Genomic DNA, 26,048 nt, shown 5'->3' on the forward strand with positions numbered 1-26,048 from the left:
AGGTTGTGTGTCAAGAGCTTACCATAGCCAGACACAGTTCCATGGTTCCAAGTTCTCTGTCTGTCCCTCTGTCTCTCTCTGTCTGTCTATCTCTGTCTCTCTGTCCCTGTGTATGCCTGTCTATCTCTGTATCTTTCTGTCTCTCTATATATATCTGTCTCTGTCTGTCTATCTGTCTCTGTGTGTGTGTGTCTGTCTGTCTGTCTCTGTCCCTCTGTCCCTGTGTGTGTCTATCTCTGTCTCTCTCTCTGTCTCTGTCTGTCTATCTCTGCCTCTCTCTGTGTCTATCTGTCTGTCTCTGTCTCTCTGTGTGTACATGCATCATTTTAATAATCCCCTTAAAGAAAGCTGAGGCTCTCTTGATGATTTGATTGTGAGCCTCACCTTTAACAGCTGAACATCTCTCCAGCTCAAAAATTGATATTTTCACCTCATTTTTAAATGAAGAAAATAATCCTGACCTCAAATGACTTGCTCAGAGGATCAGGCAAGTAAGGTTTCTGTCTCATGTCTGCTTTCCTGTATCTGTGCCTCCTAAACAATGACTTCCCTGACCTCACTTCCCATCAGTCTTCAGTTCTATTTCTGGCCCTATCACCCTACTTATATTCTTCTCACTAAGGTCATCAAATAACCTCCTAATTTTCAGATTTAAATGGGCTTGAGGTGACCCACTTTATGGGCCTTGCTCTATATTTCAATTACAAACTTCCTTTTTTTCAAAGTCTCTTATCTATAGACATGAAAAATTTTTAGACATTTTCATAAACATTTAAATCTCTTCTAATTTTTAGTTAAGCTTTTTTTACTCAATTATTTATCTAATTTTCAAAAGCATATTTGCTTTTTACTCACATTTTATTTATTGATTTTTTAAGTATGTCACTCACACTTTATTTATTGATTTTTTAAGTATGTTTTCACTTCACCATTTCACTTTGCAGTGGCTAAAAAGAAAATGTCCACTAAAATGAGTGGCACTACTAGGAGGCGTGACTTTGTTAGAGTAGGTGTGGCCTTGTTGGAAGAAGTGTGTCACTGTGGGGGTGGGCTTTGCAGTCCCCTATGTTCAAGCTACTCACAGTGTGACACTAAATTTACTTCCTGTTGCCTGTGATTCAAGATGTAGAACTCTCAGCCCCTTCTCCAGCATTATGTCTGCCTGCATGCCACCATGTCCCACCATGATGATAATGGACTAAACCTCTGAAACTTTAAGCCACCCCAATTAAATGTGTTTCTTTATAAGAGTTACCATGGTCATGGTGCCTCTTCACAGCAATAGAAACCCTAACTAGAATTTGGTACCAGACAAAAATTGGTACCAGAGACTGGAATATTGCTATGATAGGCCTGACCATGTTTTTGTTTAGACTATTATGGACTTTGGTACTTTGGATGAGGAGCATAGTGGAATGCTTTAAGCACTGCAAAAAAAAAAAAAAAAAAAAGACAATGGTGCAGAAAATCATTTGAACTATGTGGGGCTGGCTTAAGAGGTTTCAGAGTTTCAGAGAAGAAGAATTTTAGTATGTTGCCTAGAAATTGTTCTTATAATATTTTGGTGAAAAATGTGGCTTTATTTTGCCCTTTTCAAAAAAGTCTGCCTAAGACTAAAGTGAACAGTTTTGGATTAATTCCACTGGCATAGGAAATTTCAAAACAGCCTAGTATTGACTCTGTCAAATGGTTATGAGTGGTCACTCTTATGAAGATTTGTAATGAAAAGGAGTAAAATCAGAAAGTAAAAATACAAAATGTATAATTTGAGGAGAAAAGGAGCACCAGAAGCTAAGTTCTGTCTTCAAAAAGCTAAACAGATTAAGAAATGGAATAAATGAACCAAAGGCTGAGGGGCCCCCAGCTGGATCAGGCCCTCTGAATAGGTGAGACAGTTGATTGGCTTGATCAGTTTGGGAGGCAACTAGGCAGTGGGACCAAGTCCTGTGCTCATTGCATGAGTTGGCTGTTTGAAACCTGGAGCTTATGCAGGGACACTTGGCTCAGTCTGGGAGGAAGGGACTGGACCTGCCTGGACTGAGTCTACCAAGTTGATCACAGTCCTCGGGGGAGGATTTGCCCTGGAGGAGGTGGGAATGGGGCGTAGGCTAGGGGTAAGGGGAGGGGGTGGGAGGGGGAGAATAAGGGAACCTGTGGCTGATATGTAGAACTGAATGGTATTGTAAATTAAAATAAATAAAATTTAATAAATAAATAAATAAAAATAAAATTTTTTTAAAAAAGAAAGAAATGGAATAAATGGAGTAGTTACCTCAGAGTAAGATCCCACCCAGCTAAGTTTCCAACTTGTAAAAAGGAATTAAAGAAAATCTTAGAGCTGGGTGTGGTGGAGCATGCCTTTAATCTCAGCATGCCAGACATACTTCTAAAAACATATTTAGGATATACCAAACCACAAAATTTATATTAGTATTTTCAGAATATACTAAGTCAATAGGGAGCAAAATGTTTAATAGGAATGAAGTGAACATGAGCAACATCTTTATGGACTTTACAAACTGTTATGGGAGATAAGACTGCAAAACAGTAACAATGTATGCTGTATTTGGGCCATTTCAAAATTCTGTGTTAAAGAACTATTAGAATTGTACAGGGGGAGAGGGCACTCAAACACACTTCATGGGTTAGTATCTGAGCAAGGACTTCAGAGATGAATAGAATGTGAATTTAACAATTTTTGGGTTTTTTCCTATATCTTAGTGAAGCCCACTTTCATACAAAGCACTTCTCTAAAGAAATTAACAAGAAAGAAGCTTTAATTTCAAGTTATTTCCAATCTAATTAAGAAAAAAGAAAATCCATTATTAAAGGTTGAAAGAAATAATGGTAGAGATTTTCTTAAATCTCCCATCAAAGAAAATCACAAAAACAGAGGCGTGCTAACTCATCTCTAGGAATTAGTCCAGCTAAGGCTAAGCATCAATATCAAACAACATGGATGTGGGTTCTGGGAAGACATCATTCAAGAGAGCAACCAAGAGATCAGCAATGGATGAGTGGGCTGTTTGTGCTGAGTGGTAGTTCACAAGAGCTGAAGAAAAACAGTGCAAGATGAGACTAGATTAAGAGTCTAGACTATGGAAAGGGCAGAGGTCAGTGAAGAGTTGAAGTCATTCTTTAAGAATACTTCGTTTCATTCTGTGGCTATTATGTTGAACTGAATGGTGTTGTAAAATAATAATAATAATAATAATAATAATAATAATAAAATAAATAAATAAATAAAAAAAAAGAATACTTCGTTTCTGACTAACCAGTAATGCTAACTTACAGGCAGTTCCACATATGGATTCATTTTACTTTATAAGGAAGAGTAGAGATTTATTTTATTGACTACATTTCTAAATGAAAAAAATTAATGTTGCTAGTATCTAGCAACCCAGTCTTGGGATTTGTTGTCAAATTTTCACAAATTCCCACTACTATCTTAATTGCTGCTCCTGTCATTTTTTGTTACTTTATGTTTGTGAGTAACAGCTATCTTATTTTATGATCTATGTCATCACAGAAAATGAAACAGAAAAACAAATATCAGTTTCCTGACATCAGAATCCAGCACCAGTCTATAGCTTGTAACCATAATCTTTAATTACTAATCAACTAGGTTGGTCTCTACCTTTTGGTTTGGCACTTAAGTGACTTCATCTATCTAGGAAACAAATATTCCAAAGTATGAACTCACCATATACTTTGACCTCTCTAAATTTGATTACACAAAATCAGAATAACTGGCCAGTTCAAAGAAATTAATCTATTAACAGGAAAAGAAGAAATAAAACCTCCAAATTTCTTCATAAAAATGTTTCCTTTACATTTATTGTTATCATGCTACATATTCTTATCAAAGTGGCCACATTCAACTGTCTTCCCTGGCAACAGAAATCTATGACACTCCTTTTGCTTGTCTATCAATTTTTCTGAGGTGAGAAAGCAATATCCAAGTCTGTACTGCCTGTTGAAAACACCCTAAGTTACATTACTACGATACTTTGTTACAGTACCTCACTGAGAATACATTTTTAGAAAGTAATATTTTAGGGGCCAGAGAGATGGCTCAGTGGTTAACAGCACTGGCTGCTCCTGCAGAGAGCCTGAGTTAAATTCCCAACATTCACACAGTAGCTCACAAACATCTATAACTCCAGTTCCAGAAGATCCAGTGCTCTCTATTGCTTCCACGGGCAACAGGCATAGTACACAGACATATATTAAGGAAAAAAAAAACACCCATATCCATAAAAACTTTTTAAAGAATGAAAGAGATGTGTGTGTGAGGGGGGGGGGAGTTTTATATTTTAGATCCGAAATAGCAGTACTCCAGTGATCATCTTCCATTATTAAAAGGCAGTGGATTAAATTTCATGCTTGAAAGTAATAAAAATTACAACATCATGAATTAGGGAAGGCTGCAGGAATAGACGTGAGTGACAGCAAATGTGGAAGACCTACTCTACCATCTTGCTAAATCCTAATATCACAAAAGACCAATTCACAAAAAAAAAAAAAAAAAATGTCCCCTAAGCTACTTTATAATGCTTATAAGTGTTTGGCTTATAGAACCTAAATGGGATGTCTCGGAACCAGCTCGTTCTCCATTGTCAAACAGTGAGACCTCTCCCTGCAGCACCTTCAAAGTCAGCCTCCGTGTCCCTGGCCTTCTAGTCACACCTTGCATTTCAGAGGCACCTGGCATTTCAGTTATACTCAGTAGCCAGTCAACATCAGAATCTTCCCATGTCTTCCTTTAAATTCTCTTCCTATCTCTTTTGCCATCACAGAATGGGCTTCTCCTACCACACTTTTGGCTCTCCACTTTAGAGGATGCTTCTGTCTTGCTGATAAATTTCAGAGTGGGATATTCTCCCTAGCTTCACTGAAGTCAGTTCTGTCTTAGCATATTCCAGAACCACACAGATAGATACATGTGGGGAAATTATATCCCTTACATATTCTTATTTCCTGGCCTCTCCTTTCACTACTCTTCTGTTTCTTTAAAACTACTGCGTTTACTCCTAGGATACAACTAATGCTTCTTAGATATTTCATGTTTGAAACATGCTTCTTGAAGAACCCAGCCCTCAGCCTTCTCCAAAAATTGCTCAAAAGGAAAAGACAATATTTCCCCAAATCTACTCTAGCTAAATGTGTTACTTTTTGTCCAGTTGATTCACAGTATAATTTTCCATCTCATCAACTTCTCAATGCTTATTTACACTGTTATTAGTTGTGATCCTGAGATCTGAAGGTTTTAATATCGTTTTCATTGACTGTCATACACTCCTTAAACTGGAAAATGTTTGCAGACACCCACAACAAAAGATAATGAAAAGGACACTCCCACGAAACCTACCTGTCCATGCTTTTGCTGAGGGGCCATCCCATGAGGAATTTTGGGATATGTTGAGGCCTTGAGATCAACGTCACGTACTTTGGGACGCACCACATCAGAGGCCAGACTGGAAGAAATAGCCAGAGACTTGGGCCGGGTAGCTATGTTGCCGGTTCCCTCCAGGGTGCCTTGTTCACTTTGTCTGCTTGTAGCTTCATCTTCCCCATCAGAATCCACAATAAAAACATACTCTGCTTTGAAGAGGTCGCCTTTCTGCATTCCTTGTGGTTCGTTCGTATCAAATTTCTTTCCTTGTGAGTTCCTTCCACTGACCTCCGAGGGAAAAGCCAGTATCCTCTGGTCTCTCTCCTGTTGGCTGTCACAGCTGAAGGTCATGTGGCCACTGTACTCACACTGCAACAAATGTAGGGAGATAAAAATGCTGACTTGGAGGTAACAAAATGCATCTTTTTGTTAAAATATGCTAAAAAGTTTAAGTGACTCATTGAAAAGTTTTAAATACATCAAAATACCAGGCTTGCCTGAGAGAAATGGCCTGAAACACATGCTTCCTTTTATGAGCTCATCTGTTTGTACTGCCCCAAAGACTTAGAGTTCAGACTTAATATCAACAAGTAAAGCTTCCTGCTTCCCAGGAAATCATGAGGAAGGGAGAGCGGAAAGAAACCAGAATGGGCAGAGCAAGAAGGGTGATCAGTGAAGATAGTCACAAAGCAGCTGTCATGTGGACAGGACAAGGTTGTTAGCTAGTTATCAAACAACCAGCATATCCTTTACCAATAATGGTGTGTGGGGGTCCTATTAAAAAAAAATACCAAAATAAATTTCTAAGCTTTTGAAAGAAAAGGTAACCTTGACACAAAATACATCATTTATCAGAATAAATAATCCAAGCTAGTTGGAAGGAGCTCATGAGGAGGACTGTTTTTAAGATACAGGGACTGGAGAGACATGTGAGTGGGTAAAGTGACTGCTTTAGGAGTGTGAAGACTTGATTTCTGATCCTTAGCACCCACAAAAGAAAAGCTAAGTGGCATACACATGTCTATAACACCATCACTGCGGCTCAGGGGCTTGCTAAGCACCCAGTCGGCCACTCTAGCCAAAGCGGTGAGCTCCAGGTTCAGTGAGAGACCCTGTCTCAGAAGATGTGGCAGAAGAGCAACCGAGGAAGACACCCAGTGTCCACTTTGGGCCTAGACTCATGCCAACATCGACAAGATGTACATGCCCATGTATAAAGGAAGAGACAAATTTAATATAAAATGGGTTTCCTTTTCAGTACACTATTTCATTTTGAACTGTCATTTTTGAACTGGGACTTTTCAATATTTCAATACATTTTTCTATGAATATTCAGAATGTTTACGAGACCCAAATTGATATAGTTTTATCAAGCTATCAAATTTCTTTTTCTAAAATAACAGTCATGGACAGATGGTGCTTGAAAGACCCAATGCCAATTTCCTTGTTTTAATAACTATTCTATGACTGTTCTTTTTTTAAGCAACTTTTCTATAATGCTCAAATTAGTTCAAAAGAAAAAAGTAAGTCACTAAATCCTAACAAGTTCAACTATGGTGTTCAATTTAACATATGTTAACATGTATATGTAGCATGTTTAGAGACAGAGTCAAAAATTAATTAAATACAACTGAACTGAAGAGGTAATTTATAACACCAGACCATACTGTTTGGCTGCCCCTGATACTGATGCAGTCTAAACGACATGGGTAAAACTTGTCTGATGTGGCTTTCTCCATTCTCTCTTTGCTCTAATGTAGAGTCTTTCACAGCATCCACCACTACCTCAGGTTTCACCACACACTCTTTCTGTCTCTGCTCTCATTGTCTCCTCAGTAACTAGTGAGTCCTGTGAGATGTTATTAGCCACTTGGAATGTGTTACTAGATTGATCCTCTGAGCAAGATACTTGAGGTCATTATTATTTTCTTCATTTATAAGATGAGTTGAGACTATCAACTTTTGAGATTGAGAGATGGATCAGTCGTTAAAGGTTAGGCTTACAAACAAAACAACAAGATAATATTAACTTTCTTAAAGATGATAAATGTGATGATACACACACACACACACACATACATACACGTACAAAAAGAGAGAGAACTTGGAACTATGGAACTGTGTCTGGCTAGCGTAAGCTCTTGACACATGACTTATTTAATAAGGTTGAGATAGCAACATGTTTGGGGACACATAATAAGAGACATAATTGTTCAAATATATACATTATATATACATATGTATATGCATACATATGGTAGTCCTGGAGATGCAACCCACGTAGCTCAGGCTAAGCTCATGTTCCACTGTAGAGCTAAACCCTCAGCCCTCAGAAGCATATTTTTAATCATCCTTAGATTTCACGATCATCTTACTTTAAACAGAGGAAATACACATTGATGAAAATTTCCAAGTCGTTATTATAGATAATTTTAGACTGTAATTCAAAAATTTTAAAGAAGAAAAGTAATCCTACCCTATTTACTCTTTCTGGACTCTTATCACTTGGTTCCTCAGGAATTTTAACAAGGAATTTGGAAGTGTCAGCCAACTGAATGTGGGTTGGCAGTCTTCTGACAGTGGGGACAAATGTGAAGATCAGAGGTTTGGCTTCAGAATCTCCAGGAGAGACCTATGAGATATGCAAGAAATTAGACTTTCAGCCTTGTCAAGGGTTTGTCTTGACTTTATTCTTCATGTTTCGTATCTATCTCATTCACTTTGATAAGCTGCCTGCTGTCCTGTATTGATGCCAATAAAATCTACATAAAAATATTCATACTGCATGAGGACCCCCTTTAAAACTCCCATAGCAAGGAAAGCAGTCTGTCCTGGGGGCGGGGGAGTAGCACAAAGCAGCAACCTGGAAAGCCATTCATCAGACAATAGCTAAGTCCCTACTATGTGCAGAGAGGTCATTCCAAACACACAACCTGGCCTGCTTCAAATGTGTCATCTATCCATTTAGCCTTAAGGTAATAGGCTTGGATTATGGACTTATGACCAACAAACATGCAAGAAAATTCCAATATGCATATTCATGCTAAAGTGTGGACTTAAGGTGAAAGATGTCTATCAGATCATCAGCTCCTGCACTACAGGATGTGCCTTCTTATTCATTTATACTTAATTTACTTAAAAGTAATTTCATTAAGTGCTTGCTTTGTGATCCCAGGAGGAAAAGCAGTAATAGTGAATAGGAAACAGTCAGCAGACTACTCACAAATAGAAACGGATATGCACACAGTGCTAAAGGACCTGTGTTTCCAGATCCCTGAATCTCACACCTATCCCCACACCTCATACCCCCCCAAACACACATATCTGTTCTCCTCCATGCTCTTCAGTTCTACTGTGATGCTGCTGTCACAGTTGGCACTCACCTGGGTACGATGCCTTATTCTTGCTTATTCCACAAAGTCTAATCAACTTCAGGGACTAGCAATTTAACAATGAACAAAAATACCTACTGCCATGAATTTAACCAGCGGAGGGAGGAGAGCAGTAATAAATAAATGTGCAAAATATATAGTATTTCCCTGAGTGCTATGAAGATTTCTTATCAGGCTTCATAGAAGCCCATGAAGAAGAAAACAGTGGGTCAAACTTGGGTTCATACTGATAGTGATAATGATAGGAAGAGTTAAATCCTAGAGTTTTTTTTTTTTTTTTTTAGGAAAATATCTAATTGGCAGTGAAAGATAAGAGAAAGGCAAGATTTAAAATGACTATAAAATGTTTTATCTGAATAACTACAAGAAATAATAATCCTTTCACTAAAATAAGGAACCAAATAGGTCTAAGTAGTTTGAGGATAGAGTTCAAAACCAAAGGGATGCCTCAATGGTCAAGAGAACATACTGCTCTTGCGGAGAGGATCTGAGTTCAGATTCGAAGTTCACAACCACCTGGAACTCCAAGTCCAGGGGAATCAACACCCTCATCTAAACTCCAAGGCACCAGTGCTCACACTTGCACAGACCACACAGGCAAATAGACATATAGACATCTTTTCTTTAAAAAAAAATTTCAGGATTTGGTGAAAAGATTGAGAAATGCTTAAGAATGCCTGGAAAGAGCCACTCAGTCATAATTTGGGGAGGCTGGCAATCTAACCATCCTAAAGGAAAACCAGGCCTACCTTGCCTTCTGTGAAACCACTGTTTGTGTGAACCGGATCTCATTTTCAGCAGAAGGCTAGGTGCCATCTAAATTCCTGCCATGCACCAATTCTGACACTTGGTTTTCAACACATGTGGGTTAAAGGGAAACTACATAAGCATTTGAACCTTCAGTATTAACTGTGCATGTGCTCTATTTTGACCATTTTTAAACGCCATATTTTACTCTAAAAAAGTAAGAAGTGTTCCCACAAAAATAATAGTATAGAAATTCTGGATGACTACGAAGTCTGGACCTTGATCTTGAGAAGATGATCTGAGAGCCACAGTGACAGTGGATGACTTCATACCCCAATCACCAGTAAAAAGGTCTCTATTCTTTCTTTTCTCCTTACTTCATTCACTCCTTTCTTTTTTTTTTTTGAGAGAAAGTTGATGAAGTTGTGTGGGTTGGAAGGGGAGTTGTCTGGTAGAATTTGGGGAGGGGAAATAATATGAACAAAATATAAACTAGAACTTAATATTCGCCATTAACCCATAAGATAGCCAGGCAGAGTTCACAAGCAGTAGCTCATCATCAGAAAGTAGTAAGTCACTTTTTTCCTTAGTGGGAATAAAGGTTAGACCTCTTATAAGGCTAGGAAAAGCCATTAGGCTGATCAACAACACATAATGCTCCAGACTTTCTAGATTATTCTAGGAAGGGTTAGTTACATATCTAATCTTGTCATCGACCTTCTGAGATGGAGAGTGGTTGGGAAAGGGATATCTCTGAGGATATTCAGAGGTTGAACTTTGTTATCAATTTGATAGGATTTTGAAATCTTTTAGGAGACACACCGCTGGTGTGTCTATGAAAGTGCCTCCAGAAAGGCTTGACTGATAGGGAAGGATGCACCTGAGTGGGCAGCAGCATCCAGTGGACTGGGGTTCCAAACAGAAGGAAAGATAAAGAAGCCAGATCAGCAGCAGCATCCATTTCCTTCTGCTTCCTGAATGAGGGTACAGTTTAACAGGCCGACTCACACTCCGGCTGCTGTGCCTTTGAGAGCATGTTGAGCTACACATTCAAACCACAAGCCAGAATAAACCCTTCCTTTCTTACATTGTTTTTTGTCGAGTATTTGTCTACAACAATGGGGGGGGGAGAAGGTAGCTATAGTAATTCAAACAATCATCCTATTTTCTCATTTGGACAAAATGGTAATTTGGTAGGAATCAAGAAAGGAGTGACCGTATGTCCAGGTGCTTAGACCTGCCCTCATTTTCCTATGAAATGTGTTGGTCTACCTGAAGTCTATCCAAAAGAAAATAAATAGTTCTATATGAAAGACTTCAGTGTAAATACCCCAGGGTTACAAACCCATAGATAATTAATGAACGGCAAGTAGCCATACCTTCTAAAGCATGTACAGTGATCAAAACTTACTTCTCCAAATGCCTTACACAACTGACCAGTTCAATTAGTCTTATCTCTAAAGTAAAAAATTCTACAAGTGATACTTCACAGCCTATAGACTTTTTAAAAGTTGGAAACTATAATTTTAGTAAATAAAACAAGAACCAAGTATAAAGAGGAGCCAGTGCAAGAATCAACAGGATGGGCTCTTACCAGAGTACCACAGAAAATTTCTAAATGTGACTGCATGATGAAGAAGGAGGTTGTCTTCAATTTTATCATTACTTTCTCCCCATGGGAACCTCTGAACCTCACATAAAATGTTTTCACCAATGTAAGAAAACAATTCCACTTCCTTATTTTAGTTAAAAAATAAATGATGTTTCAAATACATATATAGAAAGAGATATATACCTATATATGAGAGACTATATCTATACGATTATGTATTATATATATATATATATATATATATATATATATATATATATATATATATGATTAAAGGCTTATCTCCCTGGGAACTAAATTCAGGGATTAATTCCTGTCCCTATACACATTCCCAGAACATCAGGAAAGGGCGACCCTTTGTTATTTACTTTCAAGGAAGCAAAGCAAAATTAGCACAAGCCTCCTTTCATCATCTTTATCTATCACCGGTATCTTACCAAAAATCTAAGGTTCACTTGAAAAGACACTGCTGATTCCCTTGTTCGGTTGAGAAAAAGCCATTTACCATTTACTGCATACTGTGTGGCAGATCCAACGGAGCCCCAAAATGAATCGCTATGGTGACGAAAAATCATTTTCCAACAAAGCAGAAGCAGATGCGAGCTAATGGCATTCACTTCTTAATTGCCAATTAACACTTTCAGCTGCCAATGCCAGTTAAACATCTTATCACTGGGAAACTATTTTAATGACAGAAACAAGAACTAAACGGATTAAAATAGTATCCTAAATTTGGCTTGAAATACCCCAAATCTGTAAGACTGACCCCTTCTCACCACACAGGCTAGCAATGTGAGAAACTGTCTTACAGGCTGCATGCTCCTTTGCTCAGCTTGGGGCTGTGCGCTTTTGTTTCTTCTATTTCCCTAAAAGTTCTCTCCCATTCACAGCCCCATATTGACACCCGCAGCACAGAGGGCCACTAGCCTCTTACTAAGAAAAGGGGTTGCGAGCATTCTAGCACTACGCCAAGCGCATCCTTAGCATCCAATGAACAGTTTTGTCTTCATCGGTTGCCGGTTTCTCTAACTGTAGATAACATCTCATTTCGATACACAGACAAACTGATCAGCACCCAGGTAGCTTACCCTCATACCCTCTGGCATATACCAGGAACACGGTGCCTTTAAAAGTTACTGAAAGCATTAAGCAAAGACTTCCTTTTACCTTGGGTGAGGTCTCAATGCTCTCCGCTAAGATGCAGGAGGTCATTTGGAAGTAATTGTTCCCGCAGTCACTCAGAAGCCCCTGTACTGGAAGCATTGATTCATCACATAAGGGAGTGAGCAAACCAACGACTGAGGTGGGAAGAGAGCCTGTTACTAAAACAACACAGGCACACGCACGCGCGCATATACACACACACACACACACACACACACACACACACACACACACACTCGCATGCACCCACATGAATATGCACACATACATATGAACCCACATGCATATGCACACATGCACGCACGCGTGCGCGCGCGCGCGCGCACACACACACACACACACACACAGGTGGGGGGGGCAGAATCTAAAAGGAGAAGCAGATTCTTCGCTGCGTTGGATATTTTTCATCTCCAAAGATTTGTTTTGACAATTTTTACATTTGGAACTTCACAAGAGGTCACACTGACTGCTAAAATGGGATCAGTGGAAGTGAAAAATTGCCACCTATATATGTGCTTGCCCTCCTTTCCTCTCATGCATGCAGTCCAATTATGTATTCTGGGAAAGGAAGGGAGAAGCCAGATTGTACAGCAATGAGAAGCTGATTGAAAGGCCCTGGCATCTGCCAGTCTCGGTGATCAGTTGGCCACACTTGCAGAGAACATTCAGAGGCACAAACACGCGCAAACACAGTATCTAAATAAAGAACTGGAAACCACAGTGATCATTTTGGGGAAGTCAATCATTTCAATGACGAGTCCTTGGTGTGTGATCGGCAGTCAATGATACAGGAGCATCCAAGTGACTCAATTTTTGCTGTTAAACAAAAATGGTTCTAAAATAGAACTTGTTACCCTATAGTTGTCAGAACAAAATTCCCTTCCAGTTTCTGGAAGATGGTGGCTATCCTGATTACCAATAAACAAGTCGCAAATGTTTCTTATGAGACTGGGTGTAGTCATCAGATTTGAGTATTTCTATTTTCTAAGCATTAAGTTTTTTCTACAAATCTTACTATCTATATTTGTGCATAGGCAGTGAAAGATTCGGTGTGGAAGGTGCTGAGTATATACTGAATGCTATGAGAAGGAATGAAGGTTTTACTTCATGTACAGTTACAGCATTTAACACTTTCAACATTATCAAACACCTGAATTTATGAAAATAGTGAGTACAATAATTATTCAAAGTGATTTTATTAAGAAGTGGGAAAGCTATTGCAAACATTTGTATATCTTGACCTAGAAATGGGCTAAATTTCTGAATGTAAGAGCTGTTGCATCACTAGAAACATGTATCTTCTGACATTTACACTTATGGATACACAAGAGGTAACGTGTACATGATGCCGAAAACCTTTCATTCTCTCTGAGAAAATAAATCTGGTATATAAATAACAAAGAAAGAGAAGAGAGTTCTGAAAAGGACTCCCATCTCATGGTTCTTGCAGGTCACTGCACACCGCACCATCTGGGGCACGTTTCGAACTGCAGTTTCTGTTTGAGGGGTTCTGCAATGGATTCTCCGCACCTGCATTTTCAACAAGCTTCGTGGTCTGGTTGTGCCCTGTTGCTGGTGTGTTGCTGTCCTGCTTCACTTCTCTCTTGCTCTGATAAACACCATGACCAAAAGCAACTTGGGGAGGAAAAGGTTTATTTGGCTCAGGATCCTGATTGCAGTCCACCACTGAAGGAACTCAGGACAGTCACCATGGGGAACACTGCCTACTGGCTTGCTTCCAGGCTCCCAAGACACTAACTTTCTTATACCGCCTAGGACCACCTGTCCAGGAGTGGCACTGTTCATAGTGGACTGGACCCTGTGATATCAGTAGACAATCAAGAAAATGCCACACAGACTTCACTACAGGACAATATAATGGAAGCATTTCCCCAGTTGAAGTTGGTTCTTCCCAGGCGATTCTAGTTTGTGTCAAGTTGACAGAAACTAACCAGCACAGAGGTATTCTACTGACTGTTCCAAGTTCACAAGATCACAGATACTTGCAGTGAATTAATTGCAATAATTTGGCTATACCAGGAATGGGGAAATGTGTCCTGCCAGCTTTAGGAGAACTTACTTAGCGGGTAGAAGAGCTTTAAGGAAGCCCTTGTTGGAGCAGCAAGAGGAGAGAGTGGCAGGAACAGTCACAAAACATGGGACACAAGTCAGAACATTGGCCAGAGGACCTCAGAGAAGTTCTGAACTGCTCACCTGTGAAATGCAAAGTATAGCACTGTACCACAGAGGATTGCAGTCAGATTAAGCTTGGGGAGCCCACAGCTCTGTGTTAGGCAATATCAATGCATATTACTCCTCATGGCATTATGGTTTTTTTAACCTTATAAATAACATGAATAAAGACTCATACATGTGGCAATATATTGTGTCTCCCAATATATTGTGTACCCTAATAAAACTTATTTGGGGTCAGAGATCAGAACAGCCACTAGATTAGACGTAGAGGTCTGACAGTGATGGCGCACACCCTTAATCCTAATATTCCAGGGGCAGAGATCCATTGGGATCTCTGTGAGTTCAAGGCCACACTGGAAACAGAGCCTGGCATGGTGGTACACACCTTTAATCCCAGGACTTGAGATCTCATGTCGTGCTTGGGAAAGACACACACCTTTAATCCCAGGAAGTGATGGCAGGAAGCAGAAAGATATAGAAGGTGTGAGGACCAGGAACTAGAGGCTTTTAAGCTTTTAGGCTTTTGAATATCAGTTCAGTGGAGATGCTTTTGGAATTCACCCCAATATCTGGCTCCAGGTTTGTTTTTGTTTTTTTATCAATAAGACCATTTAAGATTTGCCTTATACATAGGACCAGAAAAGCAGGTCAAATATAAATCACCAAATCAGGTATTTTAATTTTCTGCAGCATGGAATAAGGATGAAGAGCTGCATATGTATACTTTTTTTTTTTTCGGTTTTTTCATAATGAACAAAACCTCAAAGAGTGCCTACCACGGAGTTGTAGACACACTCATCTCTGAATTCTAGTCTGTAGATCCTGGGCCAGTGAGGTCTAGTCTTTTGTCAATGGTTCCATTCATTCTAAGTGAATTTGACAATTCCAATGCTCTTGTCCTATATGTCACTCTGCTCTTCCCACTATGGTCTTGCCTTGTTCCCATTCTCTTCCCCAAGCATAAAACCAGGCAAGCCATTAGACACAAATTTTGAAAAGGAAATGTTTTAGTCTCTGTCTTTAGCTCTGTCCAAAGCCTTCCTTGGAATACTTGGTAACATGAGAACATTCAACCTGTGAATTTGCTATTTTCATGTATCTTTTAGCAACTTTTCTCAAATAATTTTCTTTTATTGTTTTATTAAAAAAATAATTCATGCTGTTAAGACTATTTCAGCGCCAGAAGTCACAATTTTTACTTAAAATAAACTTAAAAGCCATGCATTTCAGCAACATTTGTCAGCCATCTGGTTAGTTACACATATAGCTCCAAAGAGTACGTGAGTTTAGAATAATTTCTATAGAAACCATTTTCGCTTGGCCAGAAAATGAGGGTCCCTGATCAAAGGGGGAAAAAAACCTCTAGATCCTAATGTTATAATTTACTTAGAGGAGGAGCATGGTAGAGTGCCACCTACAATTTTAGCTGCTTTTCCTCTGGTCAAGGAGAACCATTTAGGTTCTCGACATGGACCATAAGCTTTTTATAAATATAAACTTCCAATGACCTCTCTCCCATGAAGGACCAAAACTACTTTGCTAGACAATCTTTCTCCAAAAGAAAGTGTGGTTCATTAATGTTCACAACAGACACCTCCAGTCCTGAACTCTCTTTAGCACCTGGCACTGCTTATGGCTGAAGCAGACATCCTTTACCTTTCTTACTATATAAATATTGCTACAATTCCTCTGAGATGAAAGATTCTTAAGATACTACTTTTAAAATAAATAATATGGAATTAATAATGTCTCTTCCTGATATAAGAATAGAGTTGGAGAAAAATAATAGATGAGCCCACTGAAAATTGGCCAAGACACTTATGACTGAAGATATTTACCTGCCAAGGCCATTTTGGCATCCATTTGTCTATTCTTGGGCTCTGTGCTTGATCACATGCTTATAGTAGCACTCCATTCAGTTACCTCCTTAAACATCTGGTGAATGGTATGCACTGTTCTACACACTGGGAGACACACACCCTACTGCCAACCTGGTGTATCATCTTAAGAAGGAAATGCCTTCACAAGTGACATCACAAACAAGGGGTATAGTCTCAGAAAGAAGATACTTTCACACGTGACATCAAGATGAGTAAAGGAAAGGAGAGAAAAGAGAGAGGTATTGAATTGAGACTGCACGTGAAATAGGTTTCAGATCGCATGGTGAACAATCACTCCTGGTTTTTGCATTCTCTGGTCCTGTTTCTGGACATCAACATTAGGACACAGTTATTCTGTCTCCATCCTGGATGATTTTGCCCCTCTGATGATGAGAAATGCCAAGAGTGTGGATTATTTTCTTCTGGGGTGACAGTTGATAATAATGATCCAAATCAGGATTACCCCAATCTACAGGTACATGATGTTTCAAGCAAAGTCCAATGTCATCTCAACAGCCTGGGAGAACCCACTAACACACAATTTTGACTTTGTACAGATTGAGCAATTAGGTTGTGTCTGCATTCGTCGTCATTACTGCTATGGCTTCTTGTGCTGTCTCCTCCTAGTTAAAAAATATATTACCCCTTCCTTAATTAAAGTGCACCAGAATTTCCAAGGCACTGATCAAAATCCAACACCTAAGTTTTTGATGTAACTAGATATTCAGATGAAGCAAATATGACCCATCCACCAAAGAATTTAAAAGAGGAGCCCAATGGTAAGAACCATTTCTCCACACGGAAGATGTGGTGAGCTCTCTCCCTGCTAAATGTATTCATCAACATTGTTTCTGACAGCCAAGATTGTCCTCTGACCTCCACCTATGTACCATGGCATGTGTGTGGACAGACAGACAGACAGACAGACAGACACACACACACACACACACACACACACACACACACACACACACACACACGGAAGGAGGGAGAGAAGGAGAGATTTTTTTAATTGGAGTAGGATGAATATCTAAGGTCCTACATGCATGGCTTGGAATTCTTCCCACAAGCTTCTCCCCAGATACTTTTCTTCTATCTGCTAAGTTTTCAGTAACCTGGATTGTGTGGCAGATATTTTATGTATGTCATGAGAGTGTCAGTTTCTGACACAGGTCACTCTTTCTAAACACATACCTTAAGGCTTCCCTGACAGCATGGTTCCTGAGAAGCCTCCTGCTGTACACTCCCTTCTCACCTTGAACTCACTGTCCTACATTTTATTCCAGACAGCAAATTCTTAAGCATCTGGCTCCCCCTGTTCAGACATCACACAGACAATGGAAATGTCTCAGTTTTGTTCCCATATGTCCCCAGCACCTAAAATAGTGTTTGTCACTCACTTCCAAAGGCCAACACATGTTTATTAAATGAGTGATGGTATGTATTCATGTAGATCCAGAGGTATCCACTTCAAGAACCTCAGTGTCTGCAGAGTACAGGAGTGAAGCACTATATTTTCTTTTTCACTTTGAAGACACAAGACAAAGCATAACCCACACCAAGGGCCAAACTTTTCGGTGTTTTAAGAACACAGGAAAGGAATTGTCATCAAAGCGGTGTGTGTGAGGGGCCCAGGGCATGAAGAAAGCTAGGGAAAGCGGCTTCCCTGCTCAAAACCAGAGCTCCTTGGCAGCTATGGTCCGACATGCTGGCCAACTCAAACTCTCATCCAGAGACCAGATTTCACTCTACATATAAAGCATAGACATGCCACTTAGTGAGCTTTATGAGATTGCTCTTGATACTCAATGGTTCATCTGTTATGTTTCTCACAAGGCATCAAGAGAATTATGTTAATGAGACGAGAAAGAAAAATGGGTGTGGAGAAGATTAAAGGCCTTGCTGACCAGCACACGTGCAAGGATTTGTACTTGCACCTGCCTGCCAGAAGCCGGGGTCAGGCTGTCTTTCTTTCGTTCCCTGTTTCTGAAGCTTATCTTAGACATGCTCACTTACAGAACAGTGATAAGAAAGGTGACGGAACATGATAAATTACAGCACCATAACTGTGAGGATTTGGTCTGTAACATGGTTCCTACCCAGGAGAATTGAGCTCAGACGAATATTTTTCTTAAACCCCTGGTAGTCAAAGTGTAACTATTGGCTCGTAGGACTATATAGGCCATTCATAGATGTTACACTTAGTGTCTGCATGTTTAATCCTAGCTATAAGTGTAATGTATGTTGTTTTGAAGCACATCTTTAAAGTAGAGAAGAGCTCACCCAAGGATAAAACTTCATTGTCATTGGTAACAGTTCCAAAGCCATTAAATGCAGCTTTCAAATGTAGGAGGTGCAATATGGTCAGTTACTAAAGTTCTTAGCAAATAACATTTATCTTTAAAATATATATATGGTAGGGCTGAAGAAATGACAAAGAGGTTAAGGGCACACTGACTGCTCTTCCAGAAGGTCTAGGTTCAATTCTCAGCACTCACACAATGGCTCAAAAACATCCATAACACCAGTTCCTATGACTCTAACCCCCTTTTCTGGCCTCAGAAGGCACCAGGCATGCACATGATACACAGACAAATATACAGGCAAAACTCTCATGCACATAAAATTAAAATAAAGAATAAACAAAGGGTAATATGTGATCTCTACATTGATGTTTGATTTCACCAATTTATTAACTGTGCTAATGGAAATAATGATGTTCAGAATCAGACTCAAATCCTAAAATAATCTATTATTAACTACTGATCTTTTATGAGTTAGTTAAATTCCATGAACTTTCGCTCCTTTACTTATAAAATGATCATTAAAAAGTCTCAAACCTCATAGAATATCTGTGAACATTAAGTGAGATGACATTTAAGCCTCTAGCAAATGCTCTACACACAGTGGCAACCCAATCAATACTATTTTCTCTTTCTTTCAGGAATAAACACGTGAGGTTTAGCAAAAACCTCTAATTGATACAATCAGCACATTTATATGTTTATTATTTATATAATTTCCTTTTTTCTGTCCTTAATTTTTTTACTCTGAAGTAGAAAAGCAAATTCTAAGAATCACCATTTACACGGAAATTTTGTTTTGCATGAAGATATGTGCATTTGTAAACAATGAACCAGATATGTGTGAACTTGTGTGTAAATCAAGTCACACCAGAATGGCCTTGGCTCTGGGTTTTATTTTAAACACAGAAGTTTCCTTGCATCTTGTAGCCATGATTAGCCAGCATGTTCTTGAAGCTTGAAAAGCATTCTGGGAAACAAGTCAGGCAGGCTTCTATAGAGGCAGAGTCAATGATGACTCTTTGGGTTGTTATTCTGCCCCTGGTACCTGGGCTTAGTAGATGTCCTTTGTTGCTGAGTGAGTGTATAGTGTGTATTTACCTCAAAGAAAGGTAAGAAACATTGGTGTTGTATGACAGCATTTAAGGACCAGAAGACATGAGGTAAACTTCTCCCCCAGGACTCACTAGTTGGTGTAAATCAGATGAACATGTAATTAAACACCCCTCTGCCATTCTCTTGTCTCTCCCAAGCCATGTTAGGGGATAGACAGTTGCCTACATCAGATGATATTTCAAAGGTGAGATAGCAAGGCATAAAACAGAAGATGGCATGAGAAAATGTTTTACTTAGCTTTTTCAGGGTATATAATGAAGTAATAAAAATAGTATATGAAAAGGAAAAGTTCCAGGCTAACAGAATAACATTGCTTAAAGGTATTTCATACACCGTAAAAGGACTGAAAGAGCAACCGTCTCACATGGGGAGAAAAAAAAGGGGACCTCTACACATTAACCTAGCCCACAAGTGAAAACAAAGTCATTGTTAAAAATGGATAACAATGGCTTCTTCATTTGCAAAAACAAACCAGGTTATTTAACTCTTAGGACTTCTGCAAGAATTAAATTAAAAAAAAGACACAGGGTGTCCCTAACATGAGCCTCATGCAATAAGCACTCAGCTGTAGATTACACTTGTTGCTGTTGCTCTGTGATGTAAGTTTCCCAATCAACTAGCAATTTAACATTGAGAGCATAGTAAAAGCCAGAACATTTCTATGACATAATCAAAACATTGGTACTGAATATATCACAAGTGCATTTCTTTAAAAATCACTGTTTTGATTTCTCTTTATTTCTAAATCAATCTCTATTGATTTTTCTTGCTTTGATATCTTTGCCTTTGTAAGTCTGTGTATAAAGAGACTTTAGCCTTACTTATGATTTCATTGATTGGTAAGGCAACAAGGCAAACTAATTGTCTTTAAATCCTATGATTTTAATTATTACCAAATTTAACACACAGTTTTAAAAGAAACAGCTTTTTATTTTTAACTCAATTATATTATTTTATTTATATAAATTGATCACGGTGAAAAGATTTTAAGAAGCTCTTACCGGTCTTTTGAAAGTGCATTATGGCATTGATCTGGTTGTCCAAGAAGAGCCAGGGATGCAGAACAGCAATATATGAAACTCAGATTCCAATAGCTGCCCTTGCTGTATCATGCCCGACTACACACACGTGGTGGGTTTCTCCTATCAGCATGACTGTGTAGGAGATGGGGGAGCTTTCAAATATGTGTAAATAAGTTCTAGAGGTCCTAATGACATTCAGTTGAGCAATCTGTAGGCATGAAGGAATTCAAAATACAAAAGAGCACTGTTGTGGTGCAGAGTTGGTAAAATGTTTTCCTCTAAAGATAAAAAGCCTTCTTTATTTTCAGAGACATTTACTGTGATCCAGAATGCATCATTTGAATTGTCTTAATAAGCTTACTCATAAAAATGCATTATTTTCCAAAAGAATTTAGAATTTCACTAAAATTATTTTTAAAATAATAGTTATATAGCCTTGAAAGACTGGTCCAGGAAAAAATAGATCAAAATATATTTCTCTTCAAGACATTTTGTTTAAGGGAAGAATAAGTGATCGGTAAATACATATAATATTTCCTGTGAAAATGCACCCAATATTATTACATCTTGGGGGGAGGAAATCTATGGGATTTTTCCATCCTTTTCCAAAAAATAAAAACACGGAAGCCCTTAGTTGGAGCACAGCTCAGCAACAGTCTATAATATGTCTCACTAGACCCTGAGGTCAACATCCTACACCAAAACAGAAAGGCAAGCGAAGAAACAATGGCAACAAAAATTGTATCCATTTTCCTAGAGTCATAAGCAAGAATTCAGCAGTCAGCTCTGTCACTGAAGAGCAGTGTGACCTGGGACAGGCTACAGTCTCACTGTTCACTGTTCCCACCTGTCACACAGATGGTCAGAGTAGTGAAGCCACAGGGCTGTGTCCCTATGCAAGCAAGCCCTCAGAACAGCACCTGGTCCACAGCATTCCCTTCTCATTCTCCCTCTTGTCAGCTGTTATTAGTATTACAGTTGCCACACATGTTCCAACAGATCCTTTGATCCCACTCTAATGGAAATCAATATAGAACCTTCTATGACTCAAACCATTGGCTTTTTCCTGCTTTTGTAAAATTCTGGGCTGTGGATGATTGCAACCCTTTTCCTCTTCAGAAGTCTTTCTTCTGGACCTCCCTGACATTTCCCTCTTTGCTTTTCTTCCAGGGACTCTGCCGGGTCCCTTCCTCCTAGAGACAATGTTGACATGCCCGCCCCCCCCCCCCCCCCCCCGCAACCTGCTTCCATCTTTGGAGTTCTTTCCTCCTTGACTTCGTATGTTCTTCTCTCATAGTTCCAACACATAAGAGAGCTGGCTGAATCTCTCAGTCCACCCTGACTTCCACATCTGCCCTGACCCCCAGCTCTTCTTGTGTGATATGTCACCTGTGGACCCTCAAATGAACACCACAATGCAAGTGGGGGCCAGAAGGGCATGAGTTTTTTAGAAGACCATGATTTTTCCAGAAGGGCATGAGTTTAGTGACCTTGATCAATTTTCTTCACTTTTCAAAACCTCTATTTATTCATCTGCTATAATAGGTCATTCATAAAAATGATGTCATAAGCTCTGTCAAGTACAATGACAAAGTGTGGCACAGTGCCTGGTACATGGGAAACATGTCATACATCTTAGATGATTAGTAATGATCTCCCATGGGAGGGAACTACAGTCTTTTGACATTCAACACACATATAATCTCTCTGTGATTTCGAGGAATATATTCTTGCCACCTTCTGGTTTAAAACACCATGTTTTAAGTTCTATGTTTTCATCATACAAAACAGTAGATTACATTTCAGGTGCAATTTAAAAACAATTGTTTTAAGATGTGAATGCCACTGCCTCATTTGAAGGTTATATATATCCTGTAGCCACCCTGGTGAGTATGTAGGGCCCTGTGGCCAAGTGAAAACCACTAAGACATGATTAGAAGCGAGCGTCTTTAAAATGACATGGTATGCCAGTCTGTATCTCACCCTGCATTCTAGCACCTTGAATTTGGTTGTGGTGTCTGGAAGTCCAACAGCCTTTTTAGATCCTAAGGACAGGGCTTCACTCTAGAGATAACAGAATGACGAAACCACAAAAAAAAAAAAAAAAAAAAACCAACCTCAGAACTGATTATGCCAGAGCTTCAATCATTTAATGGGATAGAGAAGTAAATCTTTCCATGTTGTTTTCTCAGTTATCTATAGCCATAGTTAATCTGAAGTTAGTTAACAATGGTTTGATTTCTAACTGCTGCCTACTATGCAGCCTTGTGTCCAGCCAGGAGAGTCTTCTCACAGCTTCACTGTGTTCTTTGACTGCCTCTGCTTTATTGCCTTGGCACTTCTAACACTGTCTGTTAGGATCCTGCCCTCACTCCCACACATGCGCAGCTGGATATCTTGTGTTTTATGTCATCAGCAGGCGCTGGCGACTACTTACACACGGTGTGGTCACAATCTGTGCCTTAAAAAGCCGGACTTAAACCCCCACCCACCCTCTCTTTTTGTTCTCTGCTCTCTGCTCCCTGCTCTGCTCTGCTCCCTCCCCCCAGGCCTGGCTCTCCTCTCTCCTCCCCCCCACTTACTCTCCTAAGAAAGCTCTCTGTAACTCTGGTAGTCGTGGCTGTGGCTCATGACTTTTCCACTGGTAACCAGCGTCACCACTAGCGCCGATTATTATCTTTCACTTTCCTACCTCATTCTACCAAAATAAATCATGGATGTGTGGAGGCCACTCAGATTTTTTAACGGATTAAACATCTTCCTCTCTTGTGAATGCACTGTAGCATGAGTATTCTGTCCCACCTCAACAGTAATCCCCAGAGGACCACCTCATCTCTGGAATTACTTAATAGGCAGGCATGCAAGAACCAAAGCCGAGACACGTTCAGGATGCCAGTTATTTCTGAGGAGTAAATCATGCAGGTGAGAGGATGGGGTACGTGACTTGCCTTTGTATTGCTGTAACCCAAACCCTAAGCCACAGATTTAAAGGACTCAGTGCCAAATTTCAGAGAACATAGCCTCTGGTCCCTTGCCCCCATGTGCATGGGCAGAACATCACGATGATAGAAGCTTGTGGCAGAGAGTTGTCCACTTCATGGGAAACAGGAAACACAAAAGAATTAACCTGAGCAAGATCTAGTCCCTGGAGACTTCATACTTTTCATCATCTCCAATAATGTCATCATACTGAAGATAAATCAATAGATGAATCTATTCATTAGGCAAGAAAGAGCCCTTGTGATCTAACCCTCTCTTCAAATACCTTCATAAACATATTCCCAGGATCCCCCAAAGTGCACTTTACTAATCTCCTAGTGGTTCTTAATCCAATCAAGTAGACAGTTAAGATTAACCATCACAAGGGGACAGAAACAGAGTGGGACAAAGGAAAAAAATGAATTGGAATGCAGATCCATCCAAGTCTGGGCTGAGCAGGGAACTTAAGATTTCCCTAATGGATATATCTCCTAATATGTGCTGGTTTGAAGCATTGCCAAATGAAAACATATGGTAACCAGCCAAAGTAGTCAATGCTTTACCTGGCATGGGCTACACAGGGGTGCTGTGAACTCAGCAAAGTATCATTCTGTAGTGGAGGCACCCCCAAAGAAGCAAAGGTAGAAACTTGGTTCAAAAGCAAGATCTTTCTCAAAAAGGAACTGTGTTCCATGTCTTTGTGACCACTATAGTATCTAGATTCACTTTCCAAAATATTAGTTTTAATATTAAGCCTACATATAATCTATTCTTGCTGAATATTTACAGAACCCTTCATTTTAGTTTCTTCTATAACTAACTTAAGAAATATGATCTGTATCGAGTTCAGGAAATTAATCCCCTTGCATCTCAACAAAGGTATTCAAAAGTGCCTTTATAAGGAAAAAAAAAACTCTTTCAAAGAATTCTCAGATTTCTCTTCTACTCCCAGCAATAGGCACTCAGAGCACAGCATAAAAGTTACAACCCTTGCTGTTCAGACATGTTTTGTTTTGTTTTTTGTCGGGTAAGTCTGTAGATGCTTAGCACCATGCTGGATGCTGCTAGGACCTCCAAACATGCTCTGAATGCCAGCAAGCAGGACAGTGCTGCTCATTTTTCAGTTATTCATCTTACAACAATAGTGCAAACTCATTAGGAGAACTTTGATGGGCCCCTCTTTGGGGTGTCCACTCTGTTCTGTCATCTTTGACCAGATGCCCATTTGGGGGCCACTATAGATCTCAACGTTTTCAATAAGTTCTATAAATCTTTTTCTCACCTTTGTTAATGGGTAGAACTATGTTAAAAAGCAGAGATATTTACTGTACCCATCTTTCCATACCAGTTACACTACATCCTCTCCATTGTATTCTAGTTACAAGAGCTGGAATAGGATTGCAGAAAGGAAGGAAACCCAAAATGAATGTGGTTCTGACTGATCACTGGAAAATAACACATCAATGCAGCATTGGGGGAGTGCCAGGGATACACACTCAATATTCTTATTCATACTGTTGTAAAGGTAATAAAACAAATGAAAAGGCAGTCTGGGAACTCAATAAGACCCAGGTGGTTCTCATTTTATCCCTGTCTGTAAGACCAGTGTCTGTGTTCCCATGATGTGTCTTTGGTGACCAAGGTGTTTACTTTAGCCTGGAGATAAACAAGGTTGAGCAATCACACAGTGAGTTCACTTCATGTGCCTGCTGCTGTCTTCCCTCCCATCTACCCACTGCTGCCCAGAATACATCTTTATGGTAATTGATCCACTTTAAGAATCACCCCCATCTGTTCTCTGCTACAAAGATAGATACTTCAAGAGATATTTCCCTTTGCCAGTTGGTGGAGGAGGGTGGTGCTGATGGGGGCTGACATGTGATCTACAGAGGAGTCACCTCAGTGTACTTTCCATCCGTAATTCACCATTGGCATGTTTTGGAAGTGTTTGTGTTTAGATGATGTTTTCCTCATCCCCCTGAGTCAGGCGGCTTTGTCAGGAAGTCAGACTTCAAAAATGACAAACTACTCTGATCATTTCAGGGTGGTTCTGTTGCTAGGGAAACCACTTTAAAAGGAGAGACAGATCTCTTTGTGAATTTGTAACTGAGAGAAGAAACGGATGCTAAGTTTCTGAGTGAATCCAATTTACTTTAAGATACATTCAGAGTCCATGGGTGGCAGAAATGAGGGATATATTTTTAGGCCACAGACATAGCAAAAAATTATCACTTAATAGGAA

The 26,048-nt window shown here is 39.5% G+C and overlaps 1 protein-coding gene across 25 annotated transcripts in view; it reads right to left on the bottom strand.

The window, feature by feature from the left end:
* Mlip (muscular LMNA interacting protein) overlaps positions 1 to 26,048 on the bottom strand; it is a 267,045-nt gene that overhangs the window by 151,956 nt on the left and 89,041 nt on the right. For 21 of the 25 annotated variants that reach the window (XM_076575407.1, XM_076575409.1, XM_076575403.1 and 18 more), the window contains exons 2-3: positions 7,872 to 8,027; positions 5,372 to 5,764 (exon numbers count right to left, since the gene is read on the bottom strand). In XM_076575407.1, coding sequence (XP_076431522.1) covers positions 5,372 to 5,764; positions 7,872 to 8,027 — 549 coding nt within the window. Of the gene's footprint in view, positions 1 to 5,371; positions 5,765 to 7,871; positions 8,028 to 20,806; positions 21,171 to 26,048 lie in introns of those variants that run through there. The other 4 variants (XM_006973727.4, XM_015992565.3, XM_076575411.1 and 1 more) reach the window with 3 other exon arrangements.

Source organism: Peromyscus maniculatus, chromosome 7 (genome assembly GCF_049852395.1).
Source record: "Peromyscus maniculatus bairdii isolate BWxNUB_F1_BW_parent chromosome 7, HU_Pman_BW_mat_3.1, whole genome shotgun sequence".
Classification (NCBI taxonomy): domain Eukaryota; kingdom Metazoa; phylum Chordata; class Mammalia; order Rodentia; family Cricetidae; genus Peromyscus; species Peromyscus maniculatus.